The following is a 14,101-nucleotide window of genomic DNA, read 5'->3' on the forward strand; positions in this document are numbered from 1 at the left end:
TCCAAGATCCAAGCCTCTTTCCAGACCAGGGTCCAGCTGCTTGTCCTGGCTCTCCCCACTTTTTCATGTCACCCTCCCTTTCATTCACTCTCCGCCCCAGACCTGACCCCCATCTGCCGTTTTTCATAAGTGACCTTTGAAACTCAGGCCGCATAGATATTTGCTGAATCAGCAGGACCAACTGCTGCTCCTCCCGCTGGGTTTCAGGCCAAGAGGAAGATGCGCCAAATGCCTGTGCAAGGGCCTCTGGTGTTGCCTGTGTGGGTCCAGGAAGGGCTCCGGGTAGGAAGGAGATGGCGGTGGAGCAAGGCACACGGGCTTCTGAGCAGCAGGGAGGCCGTCGGGTTTTCCTGAGACCGGGGTGACTGGTTTCTTTTTGGATGAGAGGGAGGGAAGAACGGTGGTCCAGGCCCTCGGAGAGGCAGGGGACAGCAGATCGTCACAAGTGCCTGCTCCGTACCAGCTGCTGAGTGAGCAAAAGACACCCAATGCCCTCCTGTCAGTGAGCCTTCATTCGGCCGCCTTTTCCAGGTGAGCAGCCAGAAGTTCTCTCCTCGCTGAGATAGGAAAGAGACGGAGGACAGAGGGCCAGGGAGCAAGGCGGTAACGTCGCTTCCTCAGCAAGAAGGGCTTTTGGCCGCAAGGCAGAAAGGACCCCGGGCACCGAGATCTCCTTCCCACGTTGATGGGTTTAGCCTGGTCGGGGGAGGCATGATGGGGGCAGGGGCTGTAGGTCAGAGGGTGGGATGGTAAGCACGTGTAGCACAGACATCTCTGTGGATCGACTCCTTTCGGCTCCATCCCCCTTCCAACTCTCCTTGGCTCTCGCTATTCCTGACATAAGCCCTTGACGCCAACCAAGGAGCCCTTCTCTCTGGGCTCTGAACATGCTTTGTACGCTCACCCTCTTAACCCCATTCTGTCCTGATAGAGGATGGCTCTGGGCACCTGCAGTCGGCTTCCACTTATTTAGATGTTTCTAGATCTGTGTCTCGAGTGTGTTGAGCAAGGACTGTCGGCGTCTTTCCTGTCTTTTCGCAGCACAGAGTGCAGGATTTTGAACGGACCGGATGCTTGATACAGTAGAGTTGACTGACAGACAGACTGTCATACTCTCTTAATAGCTCCCAGGAGGGGCCAGTCTTGGCTGTCTGCCACCTCCAGGCAGACAACCCTGACTCAGTAGGAGCAGGGATGCCGGCTCCAATCAGCATCTCAGACAACAGGCTAAAAAGCACATCCAGTGGTCTTCCAGCTGTGCCCCGGCCTCCAGGTAGCGTGAGACCGTGGTGCTCAAAAGATGACTCAAGATTTAGTTTATGCTTAGGATGGGAGCAGAGAGGAGGAGACTTCCCTACGCAGCTTAAATGGAAGCAAAGGATGGAAGGAAGAAAATACAGGAGAGGGAACATATTTGAGAGGAGGGAAGAAGGGTAAGAGCAAAGAAAGGAAAAGGACAAGGGGGAAAGTAGGGAGGAAGAGGAGGGGTATAAAAAAAGACAAGGGAGGAAGAGGAGAACACAGGAGCTATTCGGACTTCATGGTCCCTTGGAGGTAGGGAGCCCAGGGTAGGTGCTGAATTTGAATTATAAGGCAAGAATCTTTGCCACCCTCCAATAATCCTCTGCCCGTGGGCTTGGGGACTTGGGCAAACCCTGGGATCCACTGGCTCTAAATGCACGGCTGGGTGGGTGGACCAACATGTGCTCAGACAGAGAAGTTGTGGCCACACTGAAGGCAGGAGCTTCAGGTCGGGTCATGTGCTTCCATGACGTGGAGGGGATTTTGCCAGGTCAAGCTGAGGCTCTGGCTCCAGCCAGGAAAGGGATAATCAATTCTGTAGATGCTGTGAGCCTTGATTAAAAAAATAAAGAGGAGCTAGATTGCTGCTCTCATTAAGAGGCAAAGGCAGTGGGGGCTGGAGTTTAGCAAGAGCCAGGAAGCAGCAGAAAAAGAATTTTAACCCCTCGGGTGTCGGGTGTCCTTTCGTGATGTCTTTGAGCTCACCCACACCCACGTTGTTGCTTCCTTGGCCTGACCTCCAAGGCCATCACCTTCGTAGCTCCCTCAGCTGAAGGAGGGAGAGAGGCCAGGTTGCATGTTAATGCAGATCTGATGACAATTCAACAGTCTATTATTTCCCAGCCCCAGGGTGCCCAGGGCTCCTGCCTCTCCTGGATTTGGGGAGGAAGATGAGTTCTGGGGCTAAGAGATAAGCTGTGCGGTGAGATAATGCACCTCACGCTGCCTGGCCCCGGGTAGCCCTCACCCACCCCTCAGCAACCTCACCAGAGCTGCATTCTCAGCCTAATGAGTCCAGAGAAGGGGAAGTAAGAAATGAGAACGGATTTCAGCAAAATTATGACCCAGGGACCCCCTCCGCCGGCTCTTCCTCCTACGTCAGCATGCCCAGTAGAGAACTGATTCATCAGGGAGATCCCCAGGAGAGCCCCCAGGGAGAGGGCTGCTGGCTCAGCTCTCCCTCTCCCCATGTCACCCGATCCATGGAGAGGTGCCCCTACCAGCCGCCTGCATCTAGCCCTACACCGCTGAGAGGCTGGGCAGAGGAGGACAAGACATGCAAAATTGGGGTCGTGGGTGGAGAGCAGGGTGGGGCTAAACATGTAGTCAGCAAAGATGATTCCTTCCTGAGATTCTGCGGGGGGTGGGGGGGAAACTTGGATTGAAGTTAAGCAAAACAGTGGGAAGAAATGGGTGATCCAAAGGGCATTCAGTCCGCCTAGATGTCCGTGATTTCCCATGCGAGCGGGGAGGGAGCTGCAGGAAGAGGGAGGAGGCATGCGTGTGCGTGTCTGAGCTCCCTAAGTCTCTGGGTGTCCAGGCTTGGGGAGCAGGGGGGAAAAGCTGGAGGATCTGGAGAAAGGAAGGAGTTACTGCTGGTTTTAACCTCTCGGTGCCTGGCACAACTTCCCGAGTGAAAGATTTCCAAAACTTCCACTCTTTTCCACCATTTCAACTACTTATTTTTGTTCTGCTCCCTTGGGAAGCAAAAGCAGGACAAGGGAGAAGGAGAGATGAGGACACGACGGTTTCTCTCCAGTTTTGACATGTGAGGATGGGTAGGAATCCAGGTGATTCCTAAAATCCCTGGATTCCCAGCAAGAGCACCTGAGCAGGAGAGTTTGGGCTCTTTAAGCCACCTTGGGGGCCACAGCAACGTCCTTATCCAAGAAAAATGACCTTTCCTCAACCGGTCTTGCCTACACAGTCCCCTGAAGAGATGCAAAGGATGTGGGGATGTGGTGGACGAGGAGGGAGACACCAAGGGGCGTGAGGAGCGGAATCAGGTGAAGAACCACAATTCCCAGGAAGCTGTGGCTGTCCCCCGGGAAATGGACTGGAATAGCTGCCTGTAAAGCCACATAGTATCTTGGATTTTTTTTTTCTTTTTTTGTTTTGCCTTTTGCCTTTTGCCTTTTGCCTCTTGCTGAGCCATGGGCACTGAGGGAAAACTGACTTTCTGCTTTTTCTGCCAGATAAGGAAAGAAAACCGTGAAACTGAAGGAAGGGCAAATGGGCCACTGAGGAAGGTAGGAAGGAAAACCACATCTTCTTGGGACTTGCGTCAAATGCTGCGGGATCATCCTGGGTCCTCTGCCTAAGGACCCAAAGTTCTGGTCAAATCTACCCTGTGTCCTGACCCAACTTGTCTAACTCTGCAGTAGATGTGAGGAGAAAATGAGTCTGCATCAAATCTTCACAAGTAGCCCTAGACTAAAGCACGCCAAGGCTGCTGAAGATGATTCTTGGCTCTCCACCCTTCCCACCCCGCCCCCAACTCCCTCAGCATCCCCATCGTCAGGGTCAGGTGCTGACTAGGTTCTGATTTCCCGTGAGGTGTTCTTCTATCACCTGTCTAATCAGAGAAGGGAAGCTGACGTGGTCACAGCCTTCCCAATACAGAGGAGAGAATATTCCAATCCTCTTTCATTTCTTCTTCCCGTATCTCTAGTTCATGGACGTTGGGCATAAAGAAAGAGCTTGAAGTCCTAGAGTTTCTCATCAGGGGCTAATGAGCATATTTCTCTCTGGACCTACCATGGGAGTCCAGTCATCACCAAATAACCAGGGGGAAGCAAGGTTTGCAGTCACCAGCCACGACAGAGTTTTAAACAGGAATTCCATCCAAATACCATCTCCGTAAGCCAACTGTCTCTCTCATCATTATCCCCTTTCCACGATTGCTAGCATCCTGCACAGAAATCCTCCTTGAGTCAGAGGAAAAAGCTATAACCAGACTGAATCCTGACACTGTAAAGGGATCCTCTGTGGGCCTGGTGGGTTGTTACCTTGCACCCCTCCGGGTCTGTGGGCATTCGGAAGAAAGGTGCCCACTCAGGTCAGAGCAGAGTAAGCTTCGCCAGATGAGCCGCTCCTGGCTTGGACTCCCACTGCATCAGTGAAAGAGCCACCTCGTTCCTCTGGGAAACGCTTTCTCCCACCCTTCCTCTTCCTCTGTCTCCAGTCCCCCTGCCTTCTCACATCATCCTGCCTCTCAGCCTCATGCTCTGCCTTCTGAATCCCCTCAGACCCCAGATCTACGGTTCCTGGACCCTGCCCTTTTTAAAGCTCTCAACATGTCTTTTTGCCAAGCCTCCGTCTTTTTCATAGCTCACTCTCCATTCGAATAATTTTACTACCCAAACTCCCACCCAGATTTTTCCTAACTTGAAAAGATTCTTCAACTGTTCTCTTTTCTTCAGTTTAATCTGCCCCCCCAGTCTTGTCCCCTTTAAAATCTGCCAGTTTCCAGTAACCCTCATTTCTTTCCTCCTTTGCCCCCTCAGTGATGGTTGGGATACTCCCGTTTGCTCCAACACCTCCCAAGCCCTCTCAAACACTGATATCATTCCCTCCTTTCCCCCAAACCTCCTTGACACACTTCTCCCCGCAAGCACACTGAAGGCCCTAGTCCTTCAGTCTCAGGTGCACCCCACTTCCCCCTTGTCCCCTCCTCACGCCCATTTGCTTCCCTTCCTCCCGGCACGTTGGTCCCCGTGCCTTCTTCCCCACTCACTCGGGTCTCCTGCTCAGGACGCCCTTGCCGAGGGCGGCGGGGGATTTGTGCTGAAGGAGGGTTCCAGCAGCGGCGCAACAACTCGGGGGACGCTCCTTCTCCTTGTCGGCGACGGCCCCGGGCCCCGCCGGGTGCTGGTGGGGCGGCTGGGATGCGTGAGCCCTGCCGCTGGGGCCCGGCTGGGGCTGCGCCAGGAGCTGTCCGTGGTGCTGAAGCGGGGGCTTCTCGGGCGCGGTGGGCGGGAGCTGTCCGTGGTCCTGGAGCTGTTCCTGGGCCCCGGCGGCGGCGGTGGCCGGGGTGGCCGGCAGCGGGGCTGGCGACGGGGGGACGAGCCCGGGCGGAGGCAGGGCTTGCAGCAGCTGCTGGTGCTCCCACAGGCTGCGGTTCTCGGCGCTTAGCTCGTCCAGCCGCCGCTCCAGCTCGTCGATGCGCTGGCGCTGGGTGTGGATGAGGCTCTGCTGGTTCTGCACGATGGCCGTGAGCTCCTTGAGGTAGAGCACGGCGCGCACCGGGTTCTCCAGCAAGCTCTCCATGCCGCCCGCCGCCGCCTGCGCCCTGCCTGCGCCTGGGCGGGCGGCGGGGAGCGCGAGGGCGCGCAGGAGCCGAGCAGCCCCGGCGATCCGCTCGCCTCCCTCTCCGCCGGCGCCGCGTCACCGCCACACGGACATTCACACACGCACGAGGGGCGGGACCGCGGCGCCAGGGCCCACCCCTCCCCCCCCCACCTCCCACCTCTAAGCTTCGTGAGGAGTCTCGGCTTCCTGCAGGGCTGGCAGAGGAGCAGGATAAACGAAGGGACCCGGGGTGGATGAGGGGGATCTGGCGAGAAAGGGAAAGCCGGCCAGGAGGAAGCGGCGGCACCGGGAAAGTGCGGTGGGACCCGTAGGAGAGCAGAAGCAGATGAGGACAGAGGAGGAGGAGAGAGCGGCTGGGAGAACGAGGACGCGGAGAAAGGAAAGGTGGTGAAAGGAGAGAGAAGTGTATTAAAAAGACGTGGTCTGAAAGGTCACGGGTTCTTTTTCCTATGTGCAGTCATCCCAGAGGACGGGGGTCCACCTTAAAGCCCTTCTGAGGAGAGGCCGCACGCTCGGCGGTCTGTCCTGCTGGGGGATTCCCTGAATCGGGAGGATCCGAGGACAGTGAGGGACCCCAGAGAACGTCTGGTCCTACCTCTCCAGCCAAGGAGAAAGTTAGGGTGGGAAGGCTGTTTACACTGGCTTTTCTCTGGGAATGAGACCTCAGGACAGTTTTGGCCACTCTAATGGGAACACAGACTAAATAAACCGGGCCCTCTGTGTCATAGGGGTCATAGGGCTAATGCTTCCAGAAACTTCTTAAGAGAGCATTCTGTTTGAAAAATATTTATGAAATGCATACTACACCAAACACTGTGCTAGGTGGTGGTAAGATAAGGATGACTAGGACGGACTCTGGCTTCTTGAAGCTTATGATTAAGTGGGAGAAACAGGTAGTAAATATTTAATTTCAATATAAGGCGGTAGTTGTAAGTGATAAGATAGAGATTGCCCAGAGCGCTATAGGAGCCCAACAGCTTGGGGATTTGGGAAGGCTCCTTGGAGGGAATAACACTTGAAGTGGGAAGGATTTTCTAGAAAGGGGGAACAGCATAAGCAAAAGCTCAGAGATAGGAATCCGCATGGACTGAATCATTCATTACTTTCTACAATACATGTACATAAAACACACACTAAGTGCCAAGTAACGTACTAGGAACGATGTAGTCTAGCCCTAGCATGGACCATAAGTTATAGTTTCTATAATCAAGATTACAAGCTAGTAGAGTAGATACAGCATGCACATGGATATCTAAAATACCAATCAAAATTTCTGTAAGAGCTCTTCGAGCCAAGTGCCATAGGAGTTCAGGGGAGTGGGAAGTCGTGTTTGACTATGGTGATCTGATAAAGAGGAGGTGTTCGTCAAGCTGGGCCTTGAAGGATGGGAGGTGCTTCAACAAGCAGAACAGAGGAAGATAGGGGAGCTATGTCAGGCAGCAGGAAAAGACTAAGGGATGGAAATAGAGCACCTCCGTTCAATGCAGTCTGGCAAAAAAATGACCCTTTCCTCTGGGCTATGAGTACCCTTAGCATATCTGTTGTACTGTTGTATCTTCCACACAGGTGGGCCACCAGCCTCCCTATGGACCTGCTCTTCCCCCCCAGAGTAGGCATATCTGTTGGTACCACGTGTCCCGTGAGCTGGGCCAGCCAAGCCCATCTGGTGCCAGACTTGAATGACGTTATGGGAAAGGATCTGTGCTCTGCAAATAAATATATTGGTTTCTCTGCACTTGTATTTTTATTTTGCTTTCCTCCCATTCATTTTCCTAGCAGACTTCCTTTTGTAAAGAATGCGTGAAGGAAGCTTAGCCGCAGCTGAGCCAGCTTCCAGGAGGATGCTTTGGTAGTGACCAGTATTCCAGCTGAGGAATGGAGGTTGAGGGGTGGAATGAGGGCCCACAGAAACTCAAACACTTTTCTTCTGAATTTTCTTTGCTTGCCTAGTTGATTTGTTGTCTAAATAAGAGTTGGGTGTTCATAGAAACCAATACTATTTCTATAAGCGAAACAGCCTGCAGCATAATTCTCTATGGAGCTTGTTTAAAATGCAGATTTCTGGGCCCCATATTAGTCCTGCTGTGTTGGAATCACTTGGAATGGGGCCCAAGTGTTTTCATATTTTTAACTTTTTTTGTTTCATTTTAAAAAAGCTTTATTGGGTTACAACTCACATGTAATAATATGTACCCACTTTGAGTGCACAGTTCAATGAATTTTGCAAATATATACACCGTCTAATCAAAATTTCCATCACTGCAAAAAATGAGGTTACTACCTCATGCCCCTTTGCAGTCAATTGCCATCATCCTCATCCCCAGTCAACCACTGATCTGCTTTCTGTCAAGACAGATTAGTTTTGCCTGTTCTAGAATTTCATGTAAATGGCAATCATAGAGTATATACTCTTTTGTGTCTTCTTTTTTTTTCCACAGCATAATACTTTTGAGGTTCATCTATTCTCTTATAGGTATCAATAGTTTGTTCCTTTTTATTTCTGAGTAGTCTTCTATGGTGTGGGTATACCATAATTTTTCTACTCACCTATTAATGGACATTTTAGTTGTTTCCAGGTTTTGGTTATCTTGAATAAAGCTGCTATGATCATTAAAGGACAAGTCTTTGTGTAGACATATGTTTTCATATGTTTCGTGTTTTATGTTACATGTGTCTTGTCAGAAGGAAAAATCTAGAATTGGAGTTGCCAAGTCATATACTAAATATATGTATATTTAACTTAATAAGAAACTGTCAGATTGTTTTCCAAAGTGGTTGTACAATTTTTTATTCTGACCAGCAGTATGTGAGAGGTTCAGATGTCTCACATCCTTGCTAGCGCTTGGTATTTTTACCCTTTTTTTTTACTTTATCAATCAGGAGTATATTAATATGGCTTTAGTAAGTATTTCCCTATTGACTAATGCTGTTGAGTATCTTCTCATGTGCTTTTGGCCATTTGGCCATTATCTTCTTTACCCACTGTTTCTAGTGAATTGTTTGTCTTATTTTGAGTTGTAAGAGTTCTTTATTTATTATGGAAAGTAGTCTTGGCCAGATGTATGCATTGCAAATATTTTCTCCAGTCTGTGGCTTACCTTTGTTTTCTTAACATTGTCTTTTGATGAGATTTTTATTTTGATGAAGAAAAATTTCTTTCTTTCTTTTATAGTTCATGCTTTTTGTGTCCTATCAAAAATTCTTTGCCTGTCCCAAGGCCAAAAACGTATCCTATGTGTTCTTCTAGAAGTTTTATTGTTTATGCTTTTATGTTTAGGCCTATGATCCGTTTCAGGTTAATTTTTGTGTTCGGTATGATGAGTCAAATTCCATTTCTTCCTTAAATGTTTGACATAATTCACCACTGAAGCCATCCCAGCCTGGAGGTTTCTTTATGGGAAGATTTTAAACCACAAATTCAAGTTCTTTAGTAGATACTGGGCTATTCAACATTCTCTTTCTTTGTGTATCCATTTTGGCAATTTGTGTCTCTGGTAGGCAGAATGACCTCCCAACGATGCCTTTGTCTTAATCGCCAAAACCTGTGAATATGTTAACTTATATGGCAAAAGCAACTTTAAGTATGAGGTAAAGTTAAGGATCTTGAATTGGGAAGATTATTCTGGATTATCTGTTGGGTCCAGTGTAATCACAAGAGTCTTTGTAAGAGGGAGGCAAGAGTGTCAGAGAGGAGATGTGACAACAGAAGCAGAGGTCACAGTGAGGCAATTGCTGTCTGGAAGCCAGAAGGCAAGGAATGCAGAAGCTGGAAAAGGGAGGGAAACAAATTCTCCTCCAGAGCCTCCAGAAGGAATGCAATCCTGCCAATACCTTGGCTTTAGCGAGGTGAGATGCATTTCGGACTTTTGGCTTCCGGAACTCTAAGATGGATGGTAAATTTGTGTTGTTTTAAATGGGGAATTCCCTGGTGGTCTAGTGGTTAGGACTTGGCACTTTCACTGCTGTGGGCCTGGGTTCAGTCCCTGGGGAACTAAGATCCTGCAAGCCGTGCGGCTCGACCAAAAAAAAAAAGTCACCATCTTTGTGGTAAACAGCAGCAATAGGAAGTAGATATAAGTGTCTTTTAAGAATGTGTCCATTTCATCTGAAGAGTCAAACTTATTGGCATGAAGTTGTTTCTAATATTTTCCTATTAGCCTTTTTTTTAAATCTTTTTTAAATTTTATATATTTATTTATTTTTGGCTGTGTTGGGTCTTCATGGCTGCACACAGGCTTTCTCTAGCTGCGGCGAGCGAGGGCTACTCTTCGTTGCGGTGCGTGGGCTTCTCATTGCAGTGGTTTCTCTTGTTGCAGAGCACGGGCTCTAGGCGTGCTGGCTTCAGTAGTTGTGGCACACGGGCTCAGTAGTTGTGGCTCACGGGCTCTAGAGCGCAGGCTCAGTAGTTGTGGCGCACGAGCTTAGTTGCTCCACGGCATGTGGGATCTTCCTGGACCAGGGCTCCAACCTGTGTCCCCTGCATTGGCGGGCGGATTCTTATCCAGTGCGCCACCAGGGAAGTCCCAGAAGCTTTGATTATTGACTTTGGACCTTTCTTCTTTTTTAATACAAGCACTTAAAGCTCTGAAGTTCCCACCCACCACTGTTTTTGCTGAATCCCACAAATTTTGTTTTCATTTTCACTCAGTGCAAAATATTTTGTAATTTCCCTTGTTACTTCCAAATCTTTCTATTACTGGTTTCTAATTTAATTCCTTTGTGGTCAGAGAACATACTCTGTGTGAGTTCAATCTTTTTTACATTTATTGAAACTTCTGGGCCTTTTATATGGTCCAGTCTACAGCCTGTTTTGATGAACGTTTCATGTTCAAGTGTCTGGTAGCCACTCCAGCTTTCTCACTGTTAATGTTTGCATGTGTGATAGACAGACTAATACCTCCCCAAAATGTTCATATCCTACCCCTGGGAACCTATGAATATGTTACCTTACATGGCAAAAGGGACTTTGCAGATGCCATTAAAATTAATACCTTGAGATGGGAAGATTGTCATGGATTATCCAGGTGTGCCAAATCTAACCACCTGATTCCTTAAAGGCAGAGAGCCTTTCCTGGCTGTAGGCGCATGGAGACATGACAACAAAAGAATGGTCAGAGTAGTGTGATGTGAGAAGAACTAGACCTACTTTTTTTGCTTTGAAGATGGAGGAAGAGGCCATGAGCCAAGGAATGTGGGTCACCTCTAGAAAAGGCAAAGTAACTGATTTTCCCCTAGAGCTTTCAGAAAGAAATGCAGCCCTGATGCCTTGATTTTAGCCCAGGGAGACCCATGTTGGATTTCTAACTTACAGAACTGTAAGATAATACATTTGAACGGCTTAAACCACTACATTTGTGATCATTTGTTATGGCAGCCACAGAAAACTAATACAGCATGTTACATTTTTTCCCATCCTTTAAATTTATCTGTGTCTTTAAATTTAAAGTCTTTTTTCTTATAGATAGCATTTAGTGGTGAAAATACAGTATCTAAAATGAAAGTTTTACTGGATGGGATTAAAGCAGATAAACACTACAGAATTTTAAAAATCAATAAACCTAAAGATATAGCAACGGAAACTATCCAAACTGATTGATACTTTTCCACAGGTCACTGAGTCTCTATTCTTTTTTTTTTTTAATTCCCCCGTCTTTTTTTCCCTCTGAGCTGTGTGAGGATAGTTTCACCCCTAGAAGTTCCACTTAGTTCTTTGTTTATATCTTACATTTCTCACCTCATTATGTTTATGTTTTTCTCCTAGTTTGGGTCTCATTTTCCTGCTTCTTCACATATCTAGTAATTGTTTTATGCTATGCTGGACATTCTGAATGTGACTTTGTTGAGTGCTGAATTTTGTTGTTTTCCTTTAAAGAGTGTTGGGCTTTGTTTTTGCAAGTAGTTAGTTACCTGTGGATCCACTTGGTCCTTTCAAGACTAGTTTTTAAGCTTTTTTGAAGGGCCAGTCTAGAGTAATCATTCTAGGGCTAATCTATCCCTGCTGCTATGGTGCGATCACTCTGTCATCTGATCGGACGCCATCAAGGTCTCTTCAGTCTGGCTGGTCAGAGCTCTAATCTCTTCCAGCCTGTGTGAGCCCTGAGAATTGTTCAGCTTAAACCCCGTCATTATGTGCTGAGTCTTGTAGAGTTTTACCCTGGATGTGTACAGTTCAGTGTTTAGCAACAGACTCATGGGGGCTCTCTGCGGATTCCTGGAGCTCTTTCTTCGTATAACTCCTTCTTCTCTAACTCTGCCCTGTAAATTCCGGCCACTTCAGCCTCCCCAAGCTCCAGTGTCTGGGACCTCAACTCAGAGAGATTGTCGTGCTCTGCTTTGGTCCCCCTCCCTGCATAGCAATCTTGAAAGTCCCTCTCAGGCGGCAAGCCAGGGCGATCGGGGCTCACCTAGTTTGCATTCCTTTTCTCAGGAACCATAGCCCTGTGCAGCTAGTTTTCCAATGTCTGAAAATTGGTTTTTAAATATATGTGTATACTGGAATATAACAATTTTCTAGCCGCTGATAGAAGAAGGGCAAATGGAGTCCCAGTTCTTGGCTTCTGGCCAATTTTTTTATGGCTGGAAGCCAAAAACTACATGTTTAACGAGCACCCCAGGTGATTCTGATGCACCTTAACATGGAGAGCTCCTGAGCTGGAGGGCAGTAAAGGGAATGCCTTTCCAGTGCACAAGACACCTTCATGTTCGTTATCATGTCATCCTCAATCCACCCTCTGAGGATGGCTGGGAAGGGATTACTCTTCCCCTTTCAGGACACTTTTTTTTTTTTTTTTTCTTGCCGCACCACGCGACTTGCAGGATCTTAGTTCCCGGACCAGGCATTGAACCTGGGCCGTTGGCAGTGAAAGCACGGAGTCCTAACCACTGGACCGCCAGGGAAGTCCATCTTCCTGGTATTTTCTATTTTGTGTAAAGTGCTCTTCCTCACTCTGAATCCCTGCATGTCCAGATCCCATCCCATCAAGATTCAGTATAAATACCACTTACACCGTGAGCATCTTCCATCCTCTCTTCTTTCTTTGGATTCTCATAGCACCTTGACGTCTCTCTCTCTCTGACCTTAACCACTCTCTCTGTTATCTGGTTATCCATGTAGTTGTCTTCTCCTCCTAGACTGCAAACTCCTCGAGGGCAAGAATTAGTGCCTTATAAATCTGGACACCCACCCCACGCCTGATCTGCCCTCATCCCAGGGCCTTGGGCCAATATTCCAGTGATATGTGTTCAATGGAAGAATAAGGTAGTGGTTGGGAGCGGTGAGAGAGGACACAGTGAGCAGTTATGCTTAGTCGAAGGGAAGAATTCAGCCTCAGAAAATGGCACTTTACCCCCTGGAGCCTCCGATGTCGCTTCTGTTTTCTTACTTATTGTTTTATATTTTGGCCATGCCGTGCAGCATGTGGGATCTTAGTTCCCCGACCAGGGATCGAACCCGCACCCCCTGCAGTGGAAGCACAGAGTCTTAACCACTGGACCGCCCGGGAAGTCCCTCCGATGTCTCTTTTAAAATGACATGGTAGGACACTTGGTTAAATTGTGTGTGTGTGTGTGTGTGTGTGTGTGTGTGTGTATGTACTTTTCTACGTGTATGCATAATCAACAGTAAAATGTTTCAACATTGAGATCAGTTCAGGAAGACTTCCTGAAGGAGGTGGGGTTTTAAGACTTCCCTCTTAGCTATGACGTATATGTTGGTAAAATCATAATTCTAGGCTAACTTGGTAAGAGCAGAAGGAATACTGACGAGGGCTTTGATGCCCGATGGACAGCAAGGGATTCAGTTTTTCTGGCCCAGGGAGTGAATTTGTGCCTTTCTTCCCCCTCAACGACCTGACAAGATCAGAAGGTGCTGCCACCTCTGTCCACACGATGCCTCGCACGGTGGGGGATGAGTGGGGTGGGAATCCTCTCACTTCAGCACGGAAGACCCACAGATTTCACACACAGCTCTGACTGGACAGCTCGCCCGATGGGCAGGTGGGGCTGGGGAAGAAACAGTGGCGGTGTCTGCTCCGGCCCACGAGATTCAATGGATGCCAGACAACTAGAGGGGGCATTCGGGAGCATTTCGTCCAACCCTCTGCCTCTGGGCTCCATACAAACCAGAACTTGGGCTCACACATGCTTCTTATGTATTTTGTTGCCCGGACTGGAAATAAATCAGGCTGTCAGCCTACAGGGAAGTAAAGCAAACACAGCCTCTTCCAGTGACCTTTTGGGTCTGTTTTCACAGGGGTTTGCCTTATTATATAATAACCGTGATGATAGTCCTAGCCAGAATTTGTATTTCATTCTCTGGGCCTGGGTTTTCTTAACTGTAAAATGGGAATAATCACTGAATCCCCATCATAGGTTGTAAGAATATTGTAAGGATAAATAGTGCGTGAGATGTACAATCACACGTATTCATTTTATTTGATTCTCAGCGAGTGGTTAGCAAGACAAGTCTATTTTTCAGATGTGGCAAGTG

General features: G+C 48.4%; 2 protein-coding genes across 4 annotated transcripts in view; one reads left to right on the forward strand and one right to left on the reverse strand.

Moving 5' to 3' along the window:
- Positions 1-5,571, reverse strand: part of IQSEC3 (IQ motif and Sec7 domain ArfGEF 3) — a 99,405-nt gene extending 93,834 nt beyond the window's left edge. Inside the window, exon 1 of the mRNA XM_059935091.1 lies at positions 5,039-5,571. Coding sequence (XP_059791074.1) covers positions 5,039-5,571 — 533 coding nt within the window. The remainder of the gene's footprint in view (positions 1-5,038) is intronic.
- The window catches only part of WASHC1 (WASH complex subunit 1), a 52,898-nt gene that overhangs the window by 4,663 nt on the left and 34,134 nt on the right, over positions 1-14,101 (forward strand). The window lies entirely within an intron of this gene.

The sequence above is a fragment of the Balaenoptera ricei genome, chromosome 10, assembly GCF_028023285.1.
Source record: "Balaenoptera ricei isolate mBalRic1 chromosome 10, mBalRic1.hap2, whole genome shotgun sequence".
Taxonomy (NCBI): domain Eukaryota; kingdom Metazoa; phylum Chordata; class Mammalia; order Artiodactyla; family Balaenopteridae; genus Balaenoptera; species Balaenoptera ricei.